Genomic DNA, 27,656 nt, shown 5'->3' on the forward strand with positions numbered 1-27,656 from the left:
TTTGGGGAAACCGTCCATTCGCGTGGTGAGGGAGTCACAGCAACTCAGAATCTTGCCCTCTAGCTGTTGCTGTGACCGAGAGCAGTTAGGCCAAGACCTTCACCTCCAGTTAAGTGATGACAGAAGTGCCTTGAGGAGAAGGGAGGGATTTCGGTTAGCCTGAGGCTTGGGGAATGGTGAGAATGGTGGGCTGTGTGTGAGGAAGCTTCTCTTCTGGATAAGATGAACTTTGAGCTGTGACTTAGGAGGAGGGTGGATGTCCCAGGTATACTGGGGGACCTGGACCCAGGCTCCGTGGAAGGAAAGCAGGTCAGACTGCTGGAGGCTGAGGAGCCAGTGGACTTAACCATGACTGTGAGAGCGCAGTGCCCATGAGTCCTGCATGGGGGCTGCTGCCAGGGTGGAGGCAGGTCGGGGTGAGAAGCCTGGCTCGGGAGAGCAGACAAGCTCTGGCGTGGCACTGGGTGAAGGAGGTCCCTCGCAAATCATTTATCAGTAATGCCGGGAGGACCTCCTCCTTGCTTGTCATAGTAAAACTGCCATAGAAAGTAAGGTGACTTCATTAAAGACATAGCTCTAATAAAAATTAAAATCACAATGCCTAAGCTTTTCTGGGTTTAATAAGCTTAAGGGCATGTAAGGTTTTCTTTCTTTTTCTTTGAGGAAGAAAGTGACTAGATGGGTCGCTGTTTAAAAAGAACAGGAGAGGAGCTGAGTGAACTCTTTCAATCCTAGCCCCAGGGTGCTGAGAGACTGTGAGTGAGCAAGGAGGATGGTCCTTGGCTTTCAGAGGCCAAACTGGATGAGGGCAGTTTTGGGACAAGGCTTGTTTTATTGTCTGCACTCTGATGCTATTTCCTCCTGGTGGAGAGCTTCCTTGAGACTAGCATGGCAGTTTGGACAATCCTAAAGCCTGATTATGGATGCTCTGACCCCTGCATCCAGCTAGTTCAGAGCAAGGCATGAGAGAGGGGTCACAAGAAGTTATATGTCTAGGGGCTTCATTAAAGGTCATTTTGCTGAAATCTCTCCAGATCTGGTCCTGTACACTGTGACACATTCTTCATAGGAAAAGGGGCTACAGAGCCTCCCCCTCCACCTGGCAGCTTAAATGTTCAGAGGAAAGAAATACTGGGGGAGGCAAACTTGAACCTGTCCAAATAGTCACATGTCCCAATGGTGCTTTGCACAAATTGATCAAATTTATTTGGGGGTATGAAGGACAGAATTCTTATGAAATTATACATTCATGAAACATTTTAAAATTATTTTCACATCTCTGTACCACACATACTTACTCTCTTTCCAAAAAATACTAGAACCATGGCAATTTCTTCAGTCTAAGCAAGTAGCATGATTTATAAGTGTTTCCACTTCCTTTATGTCATTTGATTCCCATGGTGATGTATATATTGCCTTCCTTTTATGAGTGAAGAAACTAAGACCCAGGTTACTTGCCATGGCTAAAAACTATATCAGTGATAGAGATGAATCAGATCATTTTCCTTGACCTCCACCATCCTGCCAAAGCAGGTATAGAAGAAAATAGAGATTACGTCAATAGGTACACAGAAGAGTTGCTACTGAGACCCTGGAGTCAGGCAGACCTGAGTCCAAATTCTGGCTCTATCACTTATCAACTACTTGATTTTGAGCAAAGAATTTAAGTCCTCTGAACCTTACTTGATGTGTCTGTACAATTGGGGTACAAAGAGGTTTTGTAGGATTCAATAAGAAGATGCATCTGGCAATGGTAGAAATTATTATTGAAATCAGACTTGAATAGTCTGTGTTCATCACCATGGTGATGGAGAATGTGGATAGTCAACAAGACACTAATACTCCTACCTGGCTGTTCACAAAATCCAAATGGTATGGATGAGAAGAATGGTGCCAAACACCACAGCTGAGATTCTGCTGACCTAGATATTACAGTTTAGGAAGTAAGCAGACTTGGCAGAGATGGAAAAAAATCAAGGCGCCAGATTTCTGAGCACAGAGGATCAACAGTCAAATGCCCCTGCTTTCAGTAACATACCCTGTGAATCCAATTTGCTCTCTATTATTTAACGTCTATTAATTTCATCTAGATGCTCATCTGCTGACATTCTAAAGCCAGTTTACCAATAATCACGCCAATGAAATACTCAGATGATTGGTTAAATTGCATTTTGCAGCTGTGTGTGCACACATGGGCCTGGCCCTGGCCGGATGGGCGCAAGGGCAGCTGCTCTGTCATAAGATGTTTTACAGCAGTTTTGACATGTTTGCCATTCTGACTTAATCTGAAGTATAAAGAAAACAAGACAAGGTGTGTGTGCACTTGAAGTCTACGTTAACATTGTCCATTTCCTGTGTTTAAGGAGCTGGAATATCAGAAGTCACAGCCCCCTCAGCCTGGAGATAAATTTGTGTCCGTTGTCAGCCAGTTCATCACAGTCGCCAGCTTCAGCTTCTCTGATGTTGAAGATCTTCTAGCAGAAGCTAAAGAGCTGGTAAGTTTCCCCTTGAGCACTGACAGAGCTGGTACTTTCAGATAGTAGACTTTCCTTTCTAGGACCATGATCAATTGAAACACACCCTGTTTGTCTCACTGGCCTATGTTGCCTTAGGTTAGTAAGACCTTGAAATATCTGAATGGTGTAAAACCAGGAAATACTTTGATAGTTTCCTCTGGGTGGTTATTGGATCAAAGTAGTTATCTCTGGGAAAGTGAAAAAGTAGGTGATGAAAACTAAGGGCAAAATGAAATGTGAGATCAGGTGTGCCCGAGGCCACGTGCTACAGGGACTTATAAGGAAGATGCTCGCCTGGCATAGAGACTTAGGATGTTCCCTCTTTAAATCTCTAGAACCTATTAAATGGGAGGCACTTTAACTCATAACCTCATTTGCAACGGGCATTATTTTTCATGACACTTTTTAAAAAATGAATTTTGTTGTTGCAAAACTTTGCTTTTCCCATAAGGGAAAAAAAAAAGTTTTCATTGGCAAATAGCCAACACCTGGAACATCCCCCTCACCCTATCTCTGTCTCTCCCTGGTTATTTCCTCTTCCAAAATACATACACATTCATATACCCATGCACATGCTCTCATCTCCTTCTCATTGTTAATAAATGACATTAAGCTGCTACACAGCCTATTACTGAATTTCTCCACACCACCTGTCTCTCAGTCGCAACAATTCTTTGGTTTGTTGTTGTTGTTGTTTTGTTTTCCTTTTTTCTCTTCTCCCACACCTATGGCATATGGAAGTTCCCAGGCTAAGGGACTAATCAGAGCTGCAGATACCGCAACCTACACACCACAGTTCGCAGCAACTCTGGATCCTTAACACACTGAGTGAGGCCGGGGATCATGGATACTAGTCAAGTTCTTAACCCACTGAACCACAATGGCAACTCCTGCAACAACACTCTTTTGCTTTAACTTGAATCTTTCCCTGGAAACCTGAGGAATGGATCCCATTTTTCTGTGGTCCCATATTCAGTTGTAGATATGGATAACACACATACTGGCTTAAAGTTCATAAGGAGACCGTGTTAAGGTATGCTAGCTAGTCTCAACATGAAACCCCACCTGCAGTATTATTAAAGTAAATGGAAGACAAGATATGCTTGCATAACTGCTGTTAGAGGTCAAACCTCGGATTGAAATCAGTAAACTGATGTCAGCACCCACTGCTATGATACCCACCCCCACAAACCAGGCAAAATGGTACCTACTCCATCAAGGGCTCAAACATTTTCGTAAGAATCAGTTGAAGAGTTAATTTTTTATTTACACGCACACCTACTTTTTTATTATTTTCGTGTGGGAACTTTAGTAGGGAACTAGTTTTCTTCAGATTTCTAAGACTAAAATATACATGCCTTCATCATCACTAGAATTCCTATATAAAAAGATCATTCAGGATGGCTTGAAGTACATGAACTTGAGTGTTTCAGAAACTCAAGTTGTAAGCCATCTATTGCTGTTTTGTTCATACCAAAATTTTTCGAAAAAATCATGAAGCAAGCTGGAGCACTGTGTGGTCTGTGAAGAATGTTGTATTTTTCCCTAAAGAGCTCTAGTTTCTAATAAATATTTCCAAATAAGTAAAAGATTGAGACTGTCTCAGTGAAGAGAAAAATGGTAAGAGAACATTATAAATTTAAATACATGAAATAATTATATAAAACAATTGAAAATTGCGTTATTTAAGAATATTGACAATATATCCTTTACATAGATCCTATTGCTGAAATGTCAGAAAAACTTTACTATAATAAAGTAAGACAAGAAAAATAAAAGCAATTAGAAACTCATGAGTTGGAGAGCACTGTATAAATACTTCATGGTCTAATTGTGAGGAAAATGAAAAGAGTCGAAAATTTTTAAGTAGTTGATTAGGCCTAAGGAATGAAAATTTGACCTTGAAGCTAGAAATACCATCTATTGTACCTTAGGAGTAATAGCATTAGATCCTTCAGAAGGAGATATAGTTCTAAAAAGCAATTTGACTGGCACTGAACATTGTTAATAACGCTAAGACACTTGTAAGCGCACTACCTTGAGTTACGAAGATAACTACCAAAAGAACTAAAAATGATGAGATCCTGCTGTATAGCACTGGGAACTACATCTAGTCACTTATGATGGAGCATGATAATGTGAACAAGGAATGTATATGTATATGTGTGACTGGGTCACCTTGCTGTGCAGAATATTGACAGAACACTGTAAATCAGCTATAATGGAAAAAGAAAAGAAAAAAAGAAAAATGGAAATGGTAAAGCTAAAAAGACAGGCTATGCTATTTGGCATTTGCAGCAACATGGTTGGACCTAGAAATTATCATACTAAGGATTAGTCAGACAGTGAGAGACAAACATCCTATGATATCGCTTATATGTAGAATCTTTAAAAAGGATACAAATGAACAGAAACAGACTCTGAAAAACTTATGGTTACCAAAGGGGACAGGTGGCGTAAGGGAGAAGGGTGACTGGAGGTTTGCTATGGAAATGTTCTAAAATTAGTTTGTGATGATGGTTTTACAACTCTATAAATAAAATTCACTGAATTATTAAAAAAACTAAAAAGACAGGCTATTTCATTACCAAATGCATTTTTAAATTTAATCTTTAAAAATTCTCCCTTAAGGAGTTCCCGTCATGGCTCAGTGGTTAACGAATCCGACTAGGAACCATGAGGTTGCGGGTTCAATTCCTGGCCTTGCTCAGTGGGTTAAGGATCTGGCGTTGCTGTGAGCTGTGGTGTAAGTTGCAGAAGCAGCTCGAATCCCGTGTTGCTGTGGCTCTGGCGTAGGCCGGTGGCTACAGCTCCAATTAGACCCCTAGCCTGGGAACCTCCACATGCCACAGAAGCAGCCATAGAAAAGGCAAAAAGACAAAAAAAAAAAAAAAAAAAATTCTCCCTTAATATTTTGCATTTTAGCTGTTTTTTAAAAAGACTTGCCTTGAAAGGGGTTTTAAAACAAAGGATTTGGAATAAAACTCTATTCTCAGTCATGGATTTGGGGTTGTATTAATGATTCCATAATTGGCTATTTTCTAATCGAGACCCAGGAAATATAGTAATACCAGCATTATTTACGATTAGGAAAAACAACTAAGAAACAATGTATCCCATTTGCTTTTGATATTAACCACATGGCACCGATGAGTGATATTAAAGTACTTCAAAGAAAAGCTAAAAGTACAAAGTTCCCTTACCCCTGCTGCGTTTGCCATTAGTTTTACGTCCTTAGTGCTCTGCCCTACCATATTCTGCTTTCTTGTTTTTACTACTGTTTTAGTCAATAAAAAGTCATAGGATGTAATCATAGGTGTTAAGCTGAAATGAGGTGGAGAAGAATCAATGGTCTCCAAAGTCAAGGAGTATTAAATTTCCTCCTTTAGAAATGAGAGTCATGTTCTACAACCAGAGATAAATCCCGTGCCCTATATTTGACTCAATTTGAGCTTTAGCCCCTCTAGAGAGATTTATATTTATTTGATCATGGCATTCCCATGGAACACTGAACTTCGTAAAACCTTCTTTTTTTCCAGTTTACTAAAGCAGTGAAACACTTTGGAGAAGAGGCTGGCAAAATACAGCCAGATGAGTTCTTTGGCATTTTTGATCAGTTTCTTCAAGCTGTGTCAGAAGCCAAACAAGAGAATGAAAACATGAGAAAGAAGAAGGAGGAGGAAGAGCGCCGAGCGCGCTTAGAGGCTCAGGTAGGAGGGTGATTAACTTGCCAGTTCCACCTCCTGGACGTTCTGTCACCTCATCTCCTTGGTTTTCAGAAAGCATTCTGATGTGCTGACAAGGCGGGCATCAGAGATGCTCTTGGGAGCTTCCATCAGTGGAAAGTCGGCAATGTGACAGTATATATCTAAAGCCTGAAAAATTACATCCACATCCTGTGACGTGCAGTTCCACTTTTTAGAAATCATTCTAAAGAACTCAATCATCATAAATGTGCATGAAGAGACCAATAACCTTTATAATAAGCCCTAACCTGGAGACAACCTGGGTATTTACCAACTGGGCATTAGTTAAATGTTGTAATAGCTACATAATGGAATATTTGGCAGTCCTTAAACTTCATGTCTTTAAAGAATAGTTAATGATGTGAGAAAGCTTATTTCTACATGAAATATCTGTGTGTGTATAAAGTTGTGTTAATGCTGGTGGGATATATCCCCAAAAGGTTCATAATGGTTATCTCTTGATAGAATTAAGGATGATTTTTCTCCCCTGTGTTTATCTGAAGATCTAAATGTTCTATAATGTATGCGTATTATTTTGCTTTTCATAAACATACTCTTTAGTGGGTTCCAGGCATCCACAGTCAGAAGAGCCTAGGCCTTTGATGTCAGCAGCATGGCCTAATGAGCTTTGGCTTTAGTCTCTATACCATCAAAGCAGCCGATATTTGGGGTCAGTTTAACTGAGATAACTTTCTCATTCCATCATAGAAGAGTGACTAGCCTCAATTCCTTTTTTTTAAAAAACTAGACTATCATGAGTTTTACATAGATTCTAAACAGTGAGAGTGTAATCACAAAGGAGATGGTCAATTTTTTCATTGTTCCTTGTTTTTTTGGTTTTTTAGGGCCATACCCACTGCATATGGAGGTTCCCAGGCTAGGGATCAAATCCGAACTGTAGCCACCAGCCTATGCCACAACCACAGCAACGCAGGATCTGAGCCGCATCAGTGACCTACACCACTGCTCATGGCAATGCCCGATCTTCAACCCACTGAGCAAGGCCAGGGATCGAACCTCTTGGATGCTAGTCAGATTTGTTTCCCCTGAGCCACAATGGGAACTCCTCATTGTTCCTTGCTTCAATGATGAGATCTCACATCCCAATCACCCTCTCTTGTGACATACAAAAGGGACGGCAGTTGTCAGTGAACATGACTCATTGTGACCGAGCCTCGGCCATGTTCCACAGAATTCGTCTCCACTGAACGCAAAATACAGTGTTTTGACACTTCTCTAAGAGGTTGCTTTCCATTTTCGCAGCTCAAAGAACAACGTGAAAGGGAACGGAAAATGAGGAAGGCGAAAGAGAACAGTGAGGAGGGTGGAGAGTTTGATGACCTGGTTTCAGCTCTGCGCTCAGGAGAAGTGTTTGACAAAGACCTTTCTAAACTCAAACGGAATCGCAAGCGTATTACCAACCAGATGACAGACAGCAGCCGTGAGAGACCAGTCACAAAACTCAATTTCTAATTTTCCTGGAAAACATTTTTAGAAAGCTCATTAGCAGCCCTTTGAAGTGACTAGAACTTTTCATTACACTGCCTTGCAATCCAAACAGTGGCAATTTCTCCTTTCATCTGTGAGTGAGTGGATGTGTGAATGTGTATGTAAATGTATGTGTGTGTATATATTAAGAAATGTATATAGAAGTCTGAGTGTTGTCTGGAGACCTATATGTTTGGTTAAAAAGAAAAAGAAATCTATGTTTATGTATGTGCTCAGAACCCCTTTGTATATGCATTCATATTGAGTGTGGCTCATCTTCCCCTGAACGACGACTGTTCAGAAGCACAAAACTCTCTCCTGAAAGAGAGAAACAGAGACATTCCCTAGACTAAAAAGAAAAACAAAAGAAAAAACAAACAAACAAAAAAGCTTGAGAAATATTTTATGGTTTCCAAGCTTGGTTATTTGGTATACTTGGAGATTATTTTCATTGGTGAAACTAGTGTGGGAAAAATATAGATTTAAAATGGTTTTTGATAGTTGACGGTGTGATGCTGGTGCACTGCATCAGTAATTGATCGGACCAGCTTAGAGTGTCTGATGTTCTAATGTGGGGATGCAGTCTGTAAATGTTTGTTGAGAACATCTTGCACACAATCTGCGTTACGGAGTATGTCAATCAGGATGTTTTTTTTAAAATGTGTTTAAAACATGGACATCATTTTTTGTTTCCCCCTAATTTCATCAAGTTCTCTGCCAAGCACTCTTGATGATTTCTCTACATTGCTTTTGGAAAGAACACTATTTATCTAAATGCAATCCATGCTCTGGTTAAAGAACAAAATTACCAGAATGTGCTTACTGTCCTAACAATACAGATAGATACACTTTAAAAATAAAATTTCCCACCCAAGACCTAAAAGAAGGAGTTTTCTGAAAAGATAAAAATTTCTTTAATATAGGGTGCCTTTTTTTTGTGTGTGACATTTTCTGTTTTGTAGGACAAGCTGCATCTTCTGTAAATATAGGTCTGGACTAAAGAATACTTAGTAAATGCACAAAATGTCAACACCACCAACAGCGATGCCAAGATCTATTTATCTCTAAGTATGTTTGAAGTGGTTTGCTGTTTATATGTTGTCATTTTAAATTGTGTGTCAGTAACGCTACCTGTAAAATTTCAGTCCAAAAGATAAAGCTCTCAGGGAGAAATGAATGAAAACAATGAACATTAGAAAATAAAATATAGATGCTTACCATTAACCTACCAATTCTTAATATCCTTAAGTTATATGATATATAAAGAGGACTGTTACTTTTTTTTTTTTTTTTTTTTTGCTTTGCTTTATTTATTTGTAGTGGGGGGTGGGGTGGGGCTAAGAGTCTCTCTTTTCTTTCCATTGATCCTGTTGTGGTTGGGTTTCCTGTGGAGAGAGTAGTTTGTCCTATTGCACTAGAACATTATTTACTCACTAAATTGAGTTTTTCAGTCAATTAACGAATATTTATTAAAACATCTACTATGTGCCAGGCATGGTAGGGCTACAGTGGTAAGCAAGACAGAGCCCCTGCCCCCGAGGAGCTTCCATCCTATTGGGGATGTTAAGGGGTGAACAGAATACCAATGTGTGTGCTGTACAGGAATTGTGCTATTTAAAAATAATTTGTATAAACTATAATGCTTAGCGCAGATGGCAACGTCTCTGCGCTATGTGAAAGCTGTGAAATAGTGCTCTAAGAGTTGGCAAGAGCCCCAGTTTTATGTTTTTTCCCCCTCATTACAAACTTAGCAACTTTCTACACATTAGATGGAAGTGAATGACTCTAGCAAATAAAACAGCCACAAATACACCACAGACATCGCACTCCCCCAACTCCTAGGTACCAAGGGCTGCAAGTACACCCCGTTAAAAGTGCAGACAGAGACTTTCCTCAATAAAAGCTTGGAAGTGAGGAGGAGTGGGACATGCTGGTGGGTTTGTCTATTCCTTAACTAAAGTGCCTCTATATATATTCTTTTCTATTTATAGCAGGAGAACTTGATCGGGCTCAAGTTTGGAACTGTACTTTGAAAATGGCTTTGTTTTACAGTTTAAGGAATGGACAAGTGAAGGGAGAGTTGCATAAAAGAGCAAGTTTGTGTCACATGTTCCTCTCGCCCTTCTGCATCACCCTCATTTTGATACGGCCTTCCTGGTGGGCCTCCTTTACCATTTCCATTTTGGGTTTCTTTCCCCGAAAGCTGTGTGCAGGTAATTCCACGTGCCATTGTTGAAAACAACCTACTTTTTAGATTGGTGCTGGTGTAAGTAGCCACTTTTCTCTCTTGGGTGTGTATTTTTAAAGTTTTGTTTGTTTGTTTGTTTTTTTTAAATTAATGCCAAAAAGAAAAAGCATTATAATTTGTAAACTTAATTATATGTCTTGTATCTTATTAGCTTAGTAGTTGGAACCACTTAGTCTTTAGGTGCAAGACTGTTGTTATAGTACCAAGAAAAAAATGTTGTATGTGTTATGAGACTGTACATTTTTTTAATAGCAAAATGCAATAAAGAGATGAATTCATTAGGTGTATGTGTATGCTTCCTATGAATTATTAAAACAGAACCATAACAAACTTCTTGGCACTTCCCACTATTAAATTTAAATACTGAAAGTTGTTTACTAAATCAGAAATGATACTTTTTTAACTTGTACAGACTGGACCTAGAAGGGTGTAATTTTCTGCTATGGCAGCTTTCAGTATGTCCACAGACTACCATATGTTACCTCCTCCTGTTAACTAACTTTTTTCTGTAACTCTGTATACAGTTACACAGTTTCATGGTGGAGCTACTGTTGAAACTTCAACTAGAGATACAGAAAAGAATCTCTTGTCTCTAGAATGGATTTATGGTATCTAAGTCAACATGGGGAACCTCACCTGTTCAGAAGAAGGAATGTGTCTTATGTCCTCTGAAAATTGGGGCCTTCTCTTGGCCCCACATCCCTTTGGCTTCTGGGCCATCCTCAACCCAATCTGAAGTCACGTTGATGACAAATTCTCCCAGCGTTGCTCAAGGACCCAAGCACTTTTGCTCTTTGGGATGATGGACTCATGATGTCCTTATAATTTGTGCACCAGCTAGTCTAGCCAGTCACTAGACATGGCACAGTATCCAAGAGCTACTTTGTTCTCCTACACTGGCCTTTGGGGGGGAAAGACCCTTCTACCAGGTAGGCACATTTTATATCCCTCCATTGCGTGTTTATATACTGGAGGATAGGGCTACAAGAGAATCCCCTCAACCCTCAGCTACCCTTGGTGTACTGATAGAAACAAGGAAAAACACGAAACTTTTGGATCATTATGTTTACTTGAATGTCTTCAGTTTTCCCTAGAAAATCATCACCAAGGGAAATGTGCTTCTCTCAGGGGGTGAAGCTGTTCAAACTCTTCAGGATTTTGTTCCTTTTCTGTAACTTCACATGGGTTTTGTCAGGCCAAAGAATCATCTTTAATAAACCAGTTTGGACAGAATTATTTAAAAGATCACCTGTTAAAAGGGGGAATTTGCTGTTTGTTTACTTTTGATAAGAAACACCACCTGTTACCTATGATACGGAAAACCTAAATGTAGTGCTCCCATCCTTGAACAGCTACTTGATGCCATTTAGTTCCATAAGCACTGGCTTGGAGAACAACTGGATTTCAAGTTAGGGTTCTTCTATCACTACATTGAGATTTATAGTCTGTGTATTGGCTTATATCTCTATTCCCTCTATTAACAGGAACTCTACTGAAGTCTAAAAATGTTTTGAGTCCATAATTAAGAGATGGCTTAAAATCTATAAAATCTTGGGAGTTCCCGTCATGGCGCAGTGGTTAACGAATCCAACTAGGAACCATGAGGTTGTGGGTTCAGTCCCTGCCCTTGCTCAGTGGGTTAATGATCCAGTGTTGCCGTGAGCTGTGGTGTAGGTTGCAGACGCGGCTTGGATCCCGCGTTGATGTGGCTCTGGCGTAGGCCAGAGGCTACAGCTCCGATTCAACCCCTAGCCTGGGAACCTCCATATGCCGTGGGAGCGGCCCTAGAAATGGCAGAAAGACAAAAAAAAAAAAAAAAAAAATCTATAAAATCTTTATCTTGGAGAAAGCTTGGAACCCCTGGAGGGAAGGAAGTTTATAAGGATTTTCATATTTTCCATAGCAAAGACCAGTCAGTTGCTTTTCATTTGTCTTGTCCAGAAAATATCAGATCTAACCTTTGGCCTCTTTCCTCACATGCTTTTGTCCATAGCAATCAACTGTGTGTTTCCACGGTAACAAACAAACAACATGAACACAGGATTGCACACTAGGGGGTTTTGACAATGGAGATCATTATTTTAATCAAATCTTGATGTGTTTTTGCTTTTCATGGGAAAGAAAGAAAGGTTCCAAAGTATAATTTTCCCATGTCATTTAAATAAAGCATGTGTTTTCTCTGCTTCTTTGCCTGTGGTTTATTTCACTGGGTGGAGGAAGAAAGGCAGTAGCTCTGTACTGATCTTTAGTACCTTCTCCCATTTCATTTACACCCATTATGGTCATGTGAGGACATTTCTGTGGCAAAGTACTCTACAATCCCCTTAATGTTCTCGCCCCCATCTTCCCACCCCCGCCTCTAGTGTTAGAGAAGCAGTCCTGACTAGTGAGATTTCAGGGACACTCTGACGCTCCTGGGGTGGGAGGGGTGCCTGGAGAAAGGAGGTGACTGCAATGCTGAGTGATGACTCGGGAAGACAGGACAGGAAGAGAAGGAGGTATCCCTACCAGTTGCTGGCCAGACACTTCCCTACCAAACCATGCAATGTTGCCCTCTTCCTCTGCACACACACCCCTCAGCTAAACTCCCTTTGATAACTTATGGGGCCCTCTGACTGCCCCAGTCTATTCACATCTGGGTGTATCACCAAAAACACTTTGAGACTTCAGCCCAGTCTCTAAAAGCTCAGGGTTAACTCTTAGACCAATAGGACCTTATTTCTCAGCTCTTCACTTCAGAAGCTGGGGCAGGGTTGGGGGGTGTGGTGCAGAAATAAAAGGAAGGGCTGGTCACTAGTGAGCTAGTCATGCTTATTAGTCTACCCAGCTCATAAACTTTAGGATTTGCAGATTAAGATAGTTTCTGCAAGGTGATTGTCATCAGGCTCCCGGGAAGAGCCTGCCCCTCCCCTCTCTCCCTTTCTTCCTTCCCCCAAACCAGTTTTGTTAGTTACTCCTCCATCATAAAGGCCACATTATTTGGAATTCTCTTTAAAAGCCTATTACAGAAAACAGTCTTCTCCTACTGCCTTGAATGTGAGTGATTCGACCCTGAAATGTAGCAGCTGTTGAGTGACCTGACATTTTTATGGCTGGTGAGTTCATACAAGAGCTTGGCCTTCCAAGTCTGCTGGAGGAACAACTAGGACGGGTCATGCTGGCCCTCTGTCACTGAGTTGCTGACAAAGGATTAAGGCAGTGGGGAAGGGCACCTCACCACATGCTCTGGAGAAAGGATGGTTTGAGGGCAAGTGGCATGGACTTTCCTTCACTAGCATTTGGTGCAGGTGACCATGATCACTCCTGGAATGACCCGCAGTTAAAATTAAAACATTAAAGTACTCCCCACAGAAGACTGCTCACAAGTGTCCTTGCCCCAGTTTCTAAGTGACACACTAGAACCTGATCAGTCAGAGTTCCAGAATTGGCTGTGGCCAGCCTACATGAGCTGGCACTGCCGAGAGCTTCCTCAATGCCTTCACTTCTCTTTTTGGGAAAAGCAGAGCAGCTCTAAAATTTCTCATCACGGGATGCCATGGTCCTGCCTCTGAGGTCCTGGTCCCTGGGTGCTAGGACCTCACTTCAGCCAACTTACTAACTAGAATTAAAGTCTGCCCTGATTCCACTATTGAACAGTTGTGCAACTGCTTAGAGAAGAAATGTAAAGGGGTTCATTCCAGGGTTTTCCCTTTTTTACCAAGCAACTACAATAACACAGATTTTCAGAATCCTATCAAGGATGTACCAAAACCACATGTGTTCATTTAGTCATAAAATCTATGTATTCCATTGGCATGGATTTTCTCTGTACAAGTTATGGCAAGGCAGAAAGAGGTTGGAAAAGGAGGAAGGAAAAAAAAAATCAAACCCACTGGATGGGCCCACTGCTCTCTTCACAGGAGTGGCCACAGCTGGAGTGCTGTGTTCTCCCAGACAATGCATTTTAAATGCCATGAAAATGCATCCCATAAGGCAGTTTAAAAACTGGCTCAGAAGAATCCACTGACAAACTTTTGGCTCACAAAACAAATTATGAAGGAGGTATGACAGTTGGCCTCGAATATGTGCAGAGAGAAAATTTATAATATATTTCACCAGAAGGTAGGGCTGCAAACAATGGGTCAAAGTCACCAAAACACTGATTCCACTTTTTCAAACCTGTAGAGAACCTCCAAACTCCTTTAACTAACAGCAGTTGGACAGAATGTCTCATTACAAATGAAATCTACCCATTCTTAGAGGCACTAACATCTCAGACTGAATGACCATCCATCCCATCAGAGATACCATCAGAAGTCCAGAACTAGGAACACATGGAAATTTGGGGAGTATGGCAGACAGGAAAAGGCACAGAAGCTCTAAGAATTTACTCCATACCTTCCCTTTGCATCTCTTCCATTGGGCTGTTCTGAGATATATCTTTCATAATGAGCCAGCAATCTATCTTCCCACAGGATTGGAGACAAGATGGTAGAGTAGAAGGACTCGAGCTCACCTTCTCTCACAAAAACCAAAAATCACAACTAACTGCTGAACAATCATCAACAAAAAAGACTGGAAATTAACAAAAAAAAAAGATATTTTACATCCAAAGACAAAGAAGAAACTACAGTGAGATGGTGGGAACTACACATTCCTTTTATAATCAAATCCCATGTCCACCAGGTGGGTGACTCACAAACTGGAAGATAATTGTATCACAGAGGTTCTCCCACAGGAGTGAGAGTGCTGTGCCCCACTTCAGGCTCCCAAGCCTGGGGATTTGGCATTGGGAGGAGTCCCCAGAGCATTTGGCTTTGAAGGCCAGTGGGGCCTGAGGACTGGGGGAAACAGAGACCTCCACTTTTGGATGACGCAAACAAGATTTCACACATACTGGGACCCAGGGCAAAGCAGTGACTCTACAGGATCCTGGGAAAGACCTACATGTGGGTCTTGGAGGGTCTCCTGGGGAGGCAGGAGTTGGCTGTGGTTCACTATGGGGGCAATAACACTAGTTGCAGAAGCCCCAGGGAATATTCATCAGGGTGAGCATTCCCGAAGGTCCATTGACAGATGAATGGATTCAGAAGATGTGGTACACATATACAATGGAATACTACTCAGCCATAGAAAGAACAAAATAATGCCATTTTCAGCACCATGGATGCAACTAGAGATTATAAGACTAAATGAAGCATAGAAAGATAAATACCATATCACATATATGTAGAATCTAAAATATGGCACAAATGAACCTATCTACAAAACAGAAACAGATTCACAGACAGAGAACAGGCTCATGGTTGCCAAGGGGAAGTGGGGAAGGAGTAGGGTGGACTGGGAATTTGGAGTTAGTAGATAAACTATTACATTTATAATGGAAAAGCAAAGAGGCCCTGCTTTATAGTGCAGGGAAATAAATCCAGTCTCTTGGGATAGATCATGATGGAAGATAATATAAGAAAGGGAATGTATCTCTATGTATGACTGGGTCACTCTGCTGTATAGCAGAAATTGGCACAACACTTTAAATCAGCTATACTTTAATAAAAATGAATTTTTAAAAAATGAGGCACAGACTGAGAAGACACAAGAAATGTTTAACAAAGACCTAGAAGATTTAAAGAACACAGATGAACAATACAATAACTGAAAGAAAAAAATACACTAGAAGGAATCAACAGCAGAAAAGTTAAGGCAGAAGAAAAAAGTGAGCTGGAAATGAGATTGGTGGAAATCACTTCTGTGGAACAGAATAAAGAAAAAAGAATGAAAAGAAATTATGACTGTCTAAAGACCACTGGGACAACAATAAATGTACCAACATTTGCATTATAGGGGTTCCAGAAGGAGAAGAGAGAAAGGGCTGGAGAAAATATTTGATGTGATAACAGCCTAAAATTTCCCTAACATGGTAAATGAAACATTCATTCAAGCCCAGGAATCTCAGAGAGTCCCATGCTGAATAAACCCAAGGAGGAACATTCCAGGACACATACTGATCAAACTGACAAAAATTAAAGACAAAGAGAAAATTTTAAAAGCAACTAGAGAATATCAACAAATAACATATAAGAGAAATCATATAAGGTTATCAGCTGATTTTTCAGAAGAAACTCTGCAGGTCAGAAAAGAGTGGCACAATATACTTAAAGTGATGAAAGAGGAAAAAACTACAACCCAAAATACACTATCCAGCAAGGCTCTCATTTTATGGAGAACTCAAAACTTCACAGACAAAAATACACTACCCAGCAAGGCTTCAGATTTGATGGAGAAATCAAAACTTCACAGACAAGAAAAAGCTAAGAGAATTCAACACTATCAAACCAGCTTTACAACAAATGCTAAAAGGAATTTCTCTATGTGTAAAAGAAAAGGTCATGACCAGAAACAAGAAAATTACAAATGGGAATACTCACCAGTAAAGGCAAAAATAGAGTAAAGGTAGAAAATCATCTACACACAAATATGGTATCCAAACTAGAAATTGATGGGGTTCCTGTCATGTCACATCAGAAATGAATCCAACTAGGAACATTGAGATTGAGGGTTTGATCCCTGGCCTTTCTCAGTGGGTAAGGATCTTGTGTTTCCGTGAGCTGTAGTGTAGGTTGCAGACACAGCTCCAATCTGATGTTGCTGTGGCATAGGCTGGCAGCTGTAGCTCCAATTGGACCCCTAGCTTGGGAACCTCCATATGCCATGGGCATGGCCCTAAAAAGCAAACAAAACAAAACAAAACAAAAACTGCTATATCAAAACTTTATGGTAACCACAAACCAAAAATCTCAATAGATACACAAAAAGAGAAAGCAATCAAATACAACACTAAAGGTAGTCAACAAATCACAAGAGAAGAGAGCAAAAGAAGAAAGGAAGAATGAAGACCTACAAAAAAAATACAAAACAATTCATAAGATAACAATAAGAACATGCAAATTGATAATCATGTTAAATTTAAATGGTTTAAATACTCCAAACCAAAAGACCTAGATTGAATGAACGGATACAAAAACAGAAGCATATATATGTGGTCTACTAGAGAAAATATTAAAAGCAACTAGAAAAAAATCAACAAATAACATACAATCAGATCTAGGGACAAATAAAGACTGTAAGTGAGTGGATGGAAATAGGTATTCCATGCAAATGGAAAACAAAAGAAAGGTGGAGCAGCAATACTCACATCAGACAAAATAGACTTTAAAGACTGTCACAAGAACCCATTAAACTAATTAAACCTAAAAAACTTTTGCACAGCAAAGGAAGCCATTAAACAAATGAAAAGACAATCCACAGAATGGGAGAAAACTTTGCAAATGATGCAACAGGCCTAACCTTGAAAATATTTAAACAACTCATACAACTCAACAGCAAAAATCAAATAACCCAACTGAAAAATAGGCAGAAGACCTAAACAGACATTTCTCTGAAGAAGACACATGGATGGCCAAGAGACACACGAAAAAATGCTCAACATCAGTAATTATTAGAGAAATTCAAATCAAAACTACAATGAGGTACCACCTCACACCAGACAGAAGGGCCATCATTAGTAAGTCTATAAATAACAAATGTTGGAGAGGGTGTGGAGAAAAGGGTACCCTCCTTCATTGTTGGTGGGAATGTAAATTGGTACAATCATTACATAAAACAACATGGAAGTATCTCAGAAAACTAAATATAGTACAACCACATGATCCAGCAATCCCACACCTGGGCATATATCCAGACAAAACTTTTATCGAAAAAGATACATGGACCCATATGTTCATCACAGTGCTGTTCAAAATAGCCAAGACATGGAAACACTCTAAATGTCCATTGACAGATGAACGGATTAAGAAGATGTGGTACATATACACAATGGAATACTATTTAGTCATTAAAAAGGACAAAATGCAGCAACATGTATGGCACTAGAGACTCTCATACTAAGTGAAGTAAGTCAGAAAGAGAAAGAAAAACACCATATGATATAACTTATATGCAGAATCTAAAATATGGCACAAATGAACCTATCTACAAAACAGAAAAAGATCATGGACATGATGGGCAGACTTCTGTTTGTCAGGAAGGAGGGGGAAGAGGGAGACTGTCAGGAAGCTTGGGGTTGGTGGATGCAGACTGTTACATCTGGAATGGATGGGTGATGGGGTCCTGCTCTGCAGCACAGGAACTGTATCCAGTCTCTTGGGTAAGAACCTGATGGAAAATAGAAAAAAAAAATGACTGTGTATGTGTGGCTGGATCACTTTGCTGTACAGAAGAAATTGAAGGAACATTGTAAATCAATTATAATTTAATAAAAACTTTAAAGACTGTCACAAGAGACAAAATACACTACACAATGATCAAGGGATCAATACAAGAAGATATAACAATTATAATTACACATGCACCCAACATAGGAGCATCTCAATAAATAACAATTATAATTACACATGCACCCAACATAGGAGCATCTCAATAAATAAGGCAAGTGCTAACACCCATAAAAGGACCTTAACACTCCAGTTATGTCAATGGAGAAGTCATCCAGACAGAAAATCAATAAGGAAACACAGGTCTTAAATGATACATTAGACCAGATGAAATTACTTGATATTTATAGAACATTCCATCCAAAAGCAGAAGAATACACATTCTTCTCAACTGCACATAGAACCTTTTCCAGGATAGATCACATACTGGACCACAAAGCAAGCCCAATAGATTAACAAAGGCCGAAATCATAACAAGCATTTTTTCTGACCACGATGCCATGAGATCACAGATGAACAACAAGATGGAGTTCCCTGGTGGCATAGTGGTTAAGGATCCAGTGTTGTCATTGCTGTGGCTTAGGAACTTCCACATACCACTGGTTCAGCCAAAGGAAAAAAAAATCCCAAATCCACTATTAGAAAAAAATTAAAAAACACAAACACCTGGAGGCTAATCAAGATGCCACTAAAAGACAAATGAATCATTGAATAAATCAAAGAGGAAACCAAATACCTAGAGACAAATGACAATGAAAACACAATGATCCAAAACCTATGAGATGGAGCAAAGTAGTTCTAAAAGGGAAGTTTACTGCAATACAATCTTACCTCCTCAGGAAAAAAGAAAAATCTCAAACCACTTAACCTTACACCAAAAGTAATTAGAGAAAGAAGAACAAATAAAGCCCAAAGTTAGTAGAAAGAAAGAAATCATAAATATCAGAGAAGAAATAAATAAAATAGACAAATAAAACATTAGAAAAGATCAATTAAACTAAAAGCTGTTTCTTTGAAAAGGCAAACAAAACTGATAAACTTTTAGCCAGACTCATCAAGAGAAAAAATAAGGGTAACAGCTCAAATCAATCAAATTAGAAATGAAAAAGGAGAAGTCACACTGACACCACAGAAACACATAGGAGACTACTACAAGCAAATATATGCCAATGAAATGTAAAACCTAGAAGAAATGTTGGTCAATATCACTGATGAACATATTTGCAAAAATTCTCAATGAAATTCTTAGGTATGATCTTCCAAGACTGAACCAAGGAAGAAATAGAAAAGATGAACAGACCAATCACAGGTACTGAAATTGAAACTGTAATTTTAAAACTTCCAACAAACAAAAATCCAGGACCGGATGGCTTCACAGGTAAATGCTACCAAACATTGAGAGAAGAGTTAACACCTATCTTTCTGAAATGATTCCAAAAAATTGCATAAGAAGGAACACTCCCAAACTCATTCTATGAAGGCACCATCACCCTGATAATAAACCAAAGATACCACAAAAAGAGAGAGAAAATTACAGGCCAATATCACTGATGAACACAGATGCAAAAATCCTCAACAAAATACTAGCAACCTCAATCCAACAATACATTAAAATGATCATACACTTTGGTCAAGTGGGATTTATCCCAGGGATGCAAAAACTTTTGAATATCTTCAAATCAATCAGTGTTGTCAAACTGAAGAATAAAAACCATATGATCACCTCAATAGATGCAGAAAAAGCTTTTGACAAAATTCAAAAACCCATTTATGATTAAAAAAAATTTTGCATAAAGTGGGTATAGAGGGAACCTACTTCAACATAAATAAAGGCCATCTATGACAAAACCATAGCTATCATCATGTTCAATGGTGAAAAGCTAAAAGCATTTCCTCTAAGATCATGAATAAGACAAAAATGTCCACTCTTGCCACTTTAATTCAACACAGTTTTAGAAGTCCTAGCCATGGCAATCAGAGAAGAAAAAGAAATAAAAGGAGACCAAATTGGAAAAGAAGTAAAACTGTAATGGTCTGCAGCTGACATGATACTATACATAGAAAATCCTAAAGATGCTACTAAACTTTAAACTGGTACTTTTCCAGTACCAGTAAACTACTAGAGCTCATCAATGAATTCAGTAAAGCTGCAGGATACAAAATTAATACACAGAAATCTCTTGCATCTCTCTCTCTATATATATATATATCAATGAAAGATAAGAAAGAGAAATTAAGGAAACAATCCCATTTACCAATGCATCAAAAATAATAAAATACCTAGGAATAAACCTATCAAAATAGGTAAAAGACCTGCACTCTGAAAACTCTTAAGATGCTGATGAAAGCAATTGAAGATGGAAAGTTATACCATATTCTTGGATTGGAAGAGTCAATACTGTCAAAATAACTATACTACCCAAGGCAATTTCTAGATTTAATACAATCCCTATAAAATTACCAATGTCATTCTTCATGGAACTTGAACAATTTCAAAAAGTTTTTTATGGGAATTCAAAATATCCTGAATAGTCAAATCAATCCTGAGAAAGAAAAATGGAGCTGGGGGAACCAGGCTCACTCTGACTTCAGACTATACTGTAAAGCTACAACTGTCAAAACAGTATGGTACTGGCACAAAAACTGAAATAGATCTATGGAGTAGAAAGCCCAGAAATAAAGCCAAGCTCGTATGGTCAACTAATCTATGACAAAAGAGGGACGAACCCACAGTGGAAAAAAGAAAATATCTTCAGGAAGTAACTCTAGTAAATTGGACAGCTACATGTAAAAGAATGAAGTTAGAACACTCTCTAACACTGTACACAAAAATAAACTCATGGATTAAAGACCTAAATATAGGACTGGTTACTATAAAATCATTAGAGGAAAACATAGGCAGAACACCCTCTGACATAAACTGCAGTAATATATTTTCTGATCCACCTTCTAGAGTAACAAAAACAAAAGCAAAAACAAATGAGACTTAATTAAACTTAAAAGTTTTTACACAGCAAAGGAAGTTGTAAGCAAAATGAAAAGAAAATCCACAAAATGGGACATAATATTTGTGAATGAAGCAACTGACAAGGGATTCATCTCCAAAATATACAAACAGCTCATGCAGTCCAATAACAAAAAAAAAAAACCCAAGCAATCCAATTCAAAAATGGGCAGAAGACCTAAATAGACACTTCTCCAAAGAAGACAGATGGCCAAAAAGTACATGAAAAGATGCTCAAAACTACTAATTATTAGAGAAATGCAAATCAAAACTACAATGAGGTTATCACCTCACACCAGTCAGAGTAGCCATCATAAAAAGTCTGTAAACAATAAATGCTGGAGAGGGTATGGAAAAAAGAAGACCTTCCTACACTTTTGGTGGGAATGTAAATTGGTGAAACAACTGTGGAAAACAGTATGGCGGTTCCTTAAAAGACTAAATATTGAATTACCATATGCTCCAGCAGTCCCACTCCTGAGCATGTATCTGGAGAAAACCCTAATTTGAAAAGATACATGCACCCTGATGTTCATTGCAGTACTATTTACAGTAGCCAAGACATGGAAGCAACATAATGTCCATTGACAAAAGAATCAATAAAGAATATATCTATATGTGTGTGTGTGTGTGTGTGTGTGTGTGTACACAGTTTTTTCCTCTGAACCATGAGGTTAAATTGCATGTGTTATGGACTTTAATTTCCAAATACTCCAGTGTGCATTTCCTAACAGGAATATATTCTTACATTACTTCCATACAGCTATCAATTTATAAATTTACATTGATACTTTTATCTAATCAACCACCCATGTTCCAATTTTGTCAGCTGATATGATAATGAATGTCCTTTATAACATTCCTCCCAATCCAAGAAAGGATCCAGTCCAAGATAAGGTATTGCATTTACTTGTCACATCTCTTTAGCCCCTTATACTCGTCAGCCTTTGTCTCTTATGACACTGACATTTTTGAACAACAGTCCTGTGGATAGAAGAATAATGGCCCCCACCAAGATGGCCATGTCTTAGTCCCCGGAACCCATCACTATGTTACCTCACAGGGCAAAGAGGACTTCACCAAGATGATTAAGTTATGCATTCTGAGACAGGAAGTTTATCCTGGGTCATCCAGGTAGGCCCAATGTAATTACAAAGGTCCTTACAAGAGACCTGCAGGATGGTCAGGAAAAATGTGAGGATGGAAGCAGAGGCTGGAGTAATGTGACTTCTGTCTCTGGAGATGGAATGGGGCCACAAGCCAAGGAACAGAGGTCCCCCCGCCTACTTTTTTTTAAAACTATAATTCTCCTTGTGTTGAGTTTGACTGGTTTTTCTTTTTATTACATTGAGGTTATATATTCTTAGCTGGAATACAGCATAGGTGATATCAAAGAATCACATCTGGAGACACAGTGTTTTTCTATCCCTCAGAGGTAACATAAATTTTGATCACCCGAGATACCATCCAATTTTTCTGTGCATAATTACAGTGATTTGTTCTCATTTACAATTAATATGCAGTCTGATCCTTATCAAAAATTCCCCCTGGGTTTAGCATCCATCAAGCATTTTGGGCTTAACTGATCTTTACTGTGATAGCTGCAAAATGATGACATAGTTCAGCTCTAGTATTCTCTCCACATTTACCCGTTGACCTCAGTGTTCTATCAGTGTTCTACTGTGAGCAAGATCCCTCCCACCTCCTCCATTGCTAATTTTCTGTGATGAATATGGGCTCATAAAAGTTCTATTTTGTCCAGCGGTTTATAATGTTTTTATGCTCAAATTGTTCTAGATTTGACTAGGGAAAGCCCTTTAGAGCCCGCTCCTGCATCTTTGTAATATGTCCTATTGTTAAAAAGCATTTTCTAATTTTCTAGCTTAACCCAAGTTTCCAGGTTGATCTTGGACCTCCCCTGCCCTAGCCTGGGAGGGAAATATTTCTCCAAGGAACTTGATGACTTTACAGGGGAACAGCATTAGAGACCAAGATTAATTTTGCTTCTTGACAATTTCCATAGACAGAGTGAAGAAATGTATACATGTATGTATCCACATATACATACTAACAAATATACATGTGCACCTAAACACATATACACACCAGAAATAAAGACTAACACCAGGACCTCAAATTCTGCTCCATCCCCACAGGGTCCTCATTGCCTCCCTGTTCTGTGTTTGTATGTCCCTTCTTCCACTTTGAGAACCCTAACTCCCAACCATATCAACACACTTTTACTCATTTACTCCATCTTATCCTGAATCTAAAGGAGCATCAAGATTGCTCCTTATATACACAACAAAAAACTGGGCTATTAAAGAGTGCCAAATTTGTTTGTTGTACTTCTTTTTTATACTTCCTCTCCCCACATGCCCCTCTGCTCCAGACTGAGAAAAATAATCAAAAACCATGTTCAAAAATTGTTTGGATTGGCTCTTTTTCTCCACCTTCAGGGTGTTTACAGTAATCATTTGAAATACACTGAGATGCATTTGTTTCTATTTTCTTTCAGTTTTAGTTAGATGTTCTCCCCTTGTTGTTCTTACTGATTTATTTTTTGAATATGTAGACTACTAAGATCCATTCAGTCTCCATGAAAAGTTATACTCAGAAGCATCACTCTCCTGCGTCCCTTTCACCCCACCCTATCTTGTAGGTACCCGACTTTAACATTTATTTCTTTCATAATGATAAATACACATGTCCACTTATTTTTCCTTTTTTGCACAAAAGGTAGCAAACTACACATGTCTTCTGCAGTGAGTCTTTTACACTTAATATCTGTTGGAAACTACTCCATTTTGACAGAGCTTCAACTTTATTTTTAACAGCTGCATAATACTCCATTGTGCACATAATGTAGTTCATTCTCACATATTTTCCAATTACATGTAACACTGCCATAAAGAACTTTGTGCATCTCTATTCATTATTGTTGGAGGTCTATTTCCAGTATAAATTACTAGAATTAGGATCACTGGATTGAAGAGCAGACACCTATGTCATTTTGTTAAAGACTGTTAAATTCCCCTCACAGGGGTTATATCATTTTGCATTCCCTCCAGTGATGTTCAGTGTGCCTAGTGAATTCAATCAGTTCTCACAATCTCCACCATTACCCACTGGACAAAGCACTATCCTCGCTCTCTTAGATTATGGCAGTGGCCTCCTAATTAGTCTCTTTGCTTTAGCCTCCCCTCTTTCTGCCCCCCATCAGAATCTAATCTCAACAGCTGAAGTGATGCTTTCAAAATGTATGTAAAATCTTGTCAATATGTTGAATCTACCCAGAAACTTCCTATCTCATTTAGAATGGCTGAGTGATGGGGCCCTGTTGTACAGCACAGGGAACTGTAGTCTCTTGGGTAAGAAGCTGATGGGGGGCAGGGAATGGGTGTATATAGGTGGCTGGGTCACTTGGCTGTACAGCGGAAATGATTGAAGGAACATTGTAAATCAACTATCCTTTAATTTAAAAAAAGAATTTCAGAGAGAAAAAAAAAAGAATAGATGGGCAATGAGGTCCTGCTGCACAGCACTGGGAACTATGTCCAATCACTTGTGATGGAACACGATGAAAGATAATATGAGAAAGAGAGTGTGTATAGATATATGACTGGGTCACTTTGCTATCCAGCAGAAACTGATGGAAACAATGTAAATCAACTATAATAAATTTTTTTTAAAAATTCCACATATAAGTGAAAAAGAAAGGGAGGGAGGAAAGGAAGGAAGGAAGGAAGGAAGGAAGGAAGGAAGGAAGGAAGGAGGCAGGCAGGCAAAATTCTAACGATGGCACCCTCACCCTAAATGGTCTGGACATCCCGTCCAGCACCATCACCTCTCTGGCCTCCACCATCCCCATTACTTTCCCCCTTCCTCCCTTGGCTTCCTCTTCTTCCTTGATCATACCAAGCACTGACCTACATCACAGTTTCGGCGCTTCTGTTTCTTTTGCCTAAAACTCTCTTTCCACAGATATCACATCACTCTCTCTGTTATCTTCCTGAGGTCTTTCTTCTTTGCCACTTCAATTTGTGGTTACAGTCCATGCATATCTCAGAACCCATCCCTAGTCTCTGCTCTCTTCTTCATAATACTTATCATATATTTTATATAAGCATTTGTTTATTATGTCCCCTGATCCAACCCCACCCATTAGAAAAAAGCTCCATGAAGTCAGAGATGTTACTCTGTTTTGTTCACTGAGGATTCCCAGCACCTGGAACAATGTGTGACACACTAGAGGACCTCAATAAACATTTGTTCAGTAGAACGAATGACTTCAATATGCCACTCTCTTGGATAGATTGAATATGCAAAAAAATACAGATGATGTAAATAATGCAATTGATGAAGTTGATTTAATAGATGCATTTTAAACAACAATATATTTGAAAATCCCTCTTTTCAAACATTTATGATAGTGTTTCTCAATAGAAACTATCACATTTTGTGCTAAATAATTCTTTGTTGTAGGGATCGTTGTGTGCTTTATAGGATGTTCAGCAGCATCCTTGGCCTCTATCCATTAGCATGCCTTCCCAAGGTATGACAACCAAAAACATCTCCAGACATTGCTAAGGGTCCCCTGGGGAGTAAATTGTCTCCCAGTTGACACCCACTTATCTATGGATACAGTCCTAAAAGTAAGTCATAAAAAAAGCTTAAAAAATATTACAACAATTTTGGGAGAAAAATCTAAGAGATACTGGGTCAAAAGTTAACTAAAACTACATTGAAAACCTGTTTATAATAGAGCTGCCAGATAAAATACACAATACCCAGTTAAATTGTAATTTCAGATAAAAATCATTTTGGGGGAGTTCCCATGGTGGCTCACAGGTAACAAACCTGACTAGTATCCATGAGGATGCAGGTTCGGGCCTGGCCTCGCTCAGTGGGTTAAGGATCCAGTAATGCCATGAGTTGTGGTGTAGGTCACAGATTCAGCTCAGATCCTGCATTTCTGTGGCCAAGACCAGCAGCTACAGCTCCGATTTGACCCCTATCCTGGGAACTTCCATATATAGCCCCAAAAAGAAAAAAATAATAATAATTTTTTAGTATAAGTATGTTCCATGCAATATTTGAGGCACACTTATACCAAAAGTTTATCTGTTGTTTATCTGAAATTAAAACATAAGTGGGGGTCTTAATATTTTATTTGCTAAACTTTGCAACTCTATTAAATAATGAATCTAACAATGGCTACATATAAAAACACAGCTACTACACACAGCACATAGCCCAGACTATGCTCAAAGGCAAAGGTAGGTTTGTTGAAGTCTCCCTTTCTTAATAAAAGACTAAAGGTCAACCAAAAGTTTAACTTAAAAATGAGGAAACAGGAAAATCCTGCTGTGGCTCAGCAGGTTAAGAACCCAACGCAGAGTCCAGGAGGATGCAAATTCGATCCCTGGCCTCACTCAGTGGGTTAAGGATCAAGCATTGCCACAAGCTGTGGTATAGGTCACAGATGCAGCTTGGATTCATTGTTGCTGTGGCAAGGGCCTGCAGCTGCTGCTCCAATTCTCCCCCAGGCTGGGAACTTCCATATGCCACAGCTACAGCTTTAAAAAAAAAAAAAAAAAAAAAAAAGAAGAAGAAGAAGAAACTACAAAATAAACTGAAAGAAAACAAAATTAGTCGTCAAGGGATGCCTCATAGCTAAGTTAATTAAAGGAGGAACTGTTGCCCACACTAGTTATAGCCTTGCTGGTGGGACCATAATACTTCAAGACCTTTGATTTGTGGACAGTGCTGGATACATCCTGATGACTCTACTCCTCTTCTTCCAGGGGCTCTGTCTTCTGTTTATGTCTTTCCTTTAGATATACTAACATACATCTTTTTCACACTGTGTAATGTCCACCAGATTTTGTCTGCAACCCCTGATCTTTTGACTAGAGGAAGCTCATGAGTCACAAGTACAGATGTTATTGCAAAGCTGGTGACTTTGGAAAGGGCCTACTTTATCTCCATTTAGTTGGTTTAGTTGGATTAACTGAGACCTGGTGATTCTCACTGTCCCTCTTTTGCTTGCTTTTTGTTTATTTTGTTTTTGTTTTTTTTTGGCCATGCTCAGAGCATATGGAAGTTCCCAAGCCAGGGATCAAACCCATACCACAGCAGTGACAACACTGGATCCTTAACCCACTGAGCCACCAAAGAACTCCCTCACTGTCCCTCTTGTACATTCTCCTCCAATATCATTACAAATGAGTCCAGTATTTTCAAGGCATGTCTCTCTTACATCTTAACAGACACGCCCAGAGAGATGGCAACTCCTCTCTGACGTCCTTGCTGCTCAAGATGTGAACCTGTGAGTGACTGGACTCCTTGAAGGAAGCGATTCTATCAACTAACTTAGAGAACCAGGATGGGGACGAGGAAGAA

At 39.2% G+C, this 27,656-nt stretch overlaps 1 protein-coding gene and 1 long non-coding RNA gene across 4 annotated transcripts in view; one reads left to right on the forward strand and one right to left on the reverse strand.

Annotated features, from left to right (window-relative positions):
* Nucleotides 1–10,281, forward strand: part of DAAM1 (dishevelled associated activator of morphogenesis 1) — a 175,760-nt gene extending 165,479 nt beyond the window's left edge. For all 3 annotated transcript variants that reach the window (XM_021102686.1, XM_021102694.1, XM_021102688.1), the window contains 3 exons: nucleotides 2,364–2,495; nucleotides 6,056–6,226; nucleotides 7,526–10,281. In XM_021102686.1, coding sequence (XP_020958345.1) covers nucleotides 2,364–2,495; nucleotides 6,056–6,226; nucleotides 7,526–7,735 — 513 coding nt within the window. In that variant the 3' untranslated portion in view covers nucleotides 7,736–10,281. The remainder of the gene's footprint in view (nucleotides 1–2,363; nucleotides 2,496–6,055; nucleotides 6,227–7,525) is intronic.
* Nucleotides 1–27,656, reverse strand: part of LOC102167425 — a 90,090-nt gene that overhangs the window by 14,009 nt on the left and 48,425 nt on the right. The gene's annotated exons all lie outside the window — the stretch shown is intronic.

The sequence above is a fragment of the Sus scrofa genome, chromosome 1 (genome assembly GCF_000003025.6).
Source record: "Sus scrofa isolate TJ Tabasco breed Duroc chromosome 1, Sscrofa11.1, whole genome shotgun sequence".
Lineage (NCBI taxonomy): Eukaryota > Metazoa > Chordata > Mammalia > Artiodactyla > Suidae > Sus > Sus scrofa.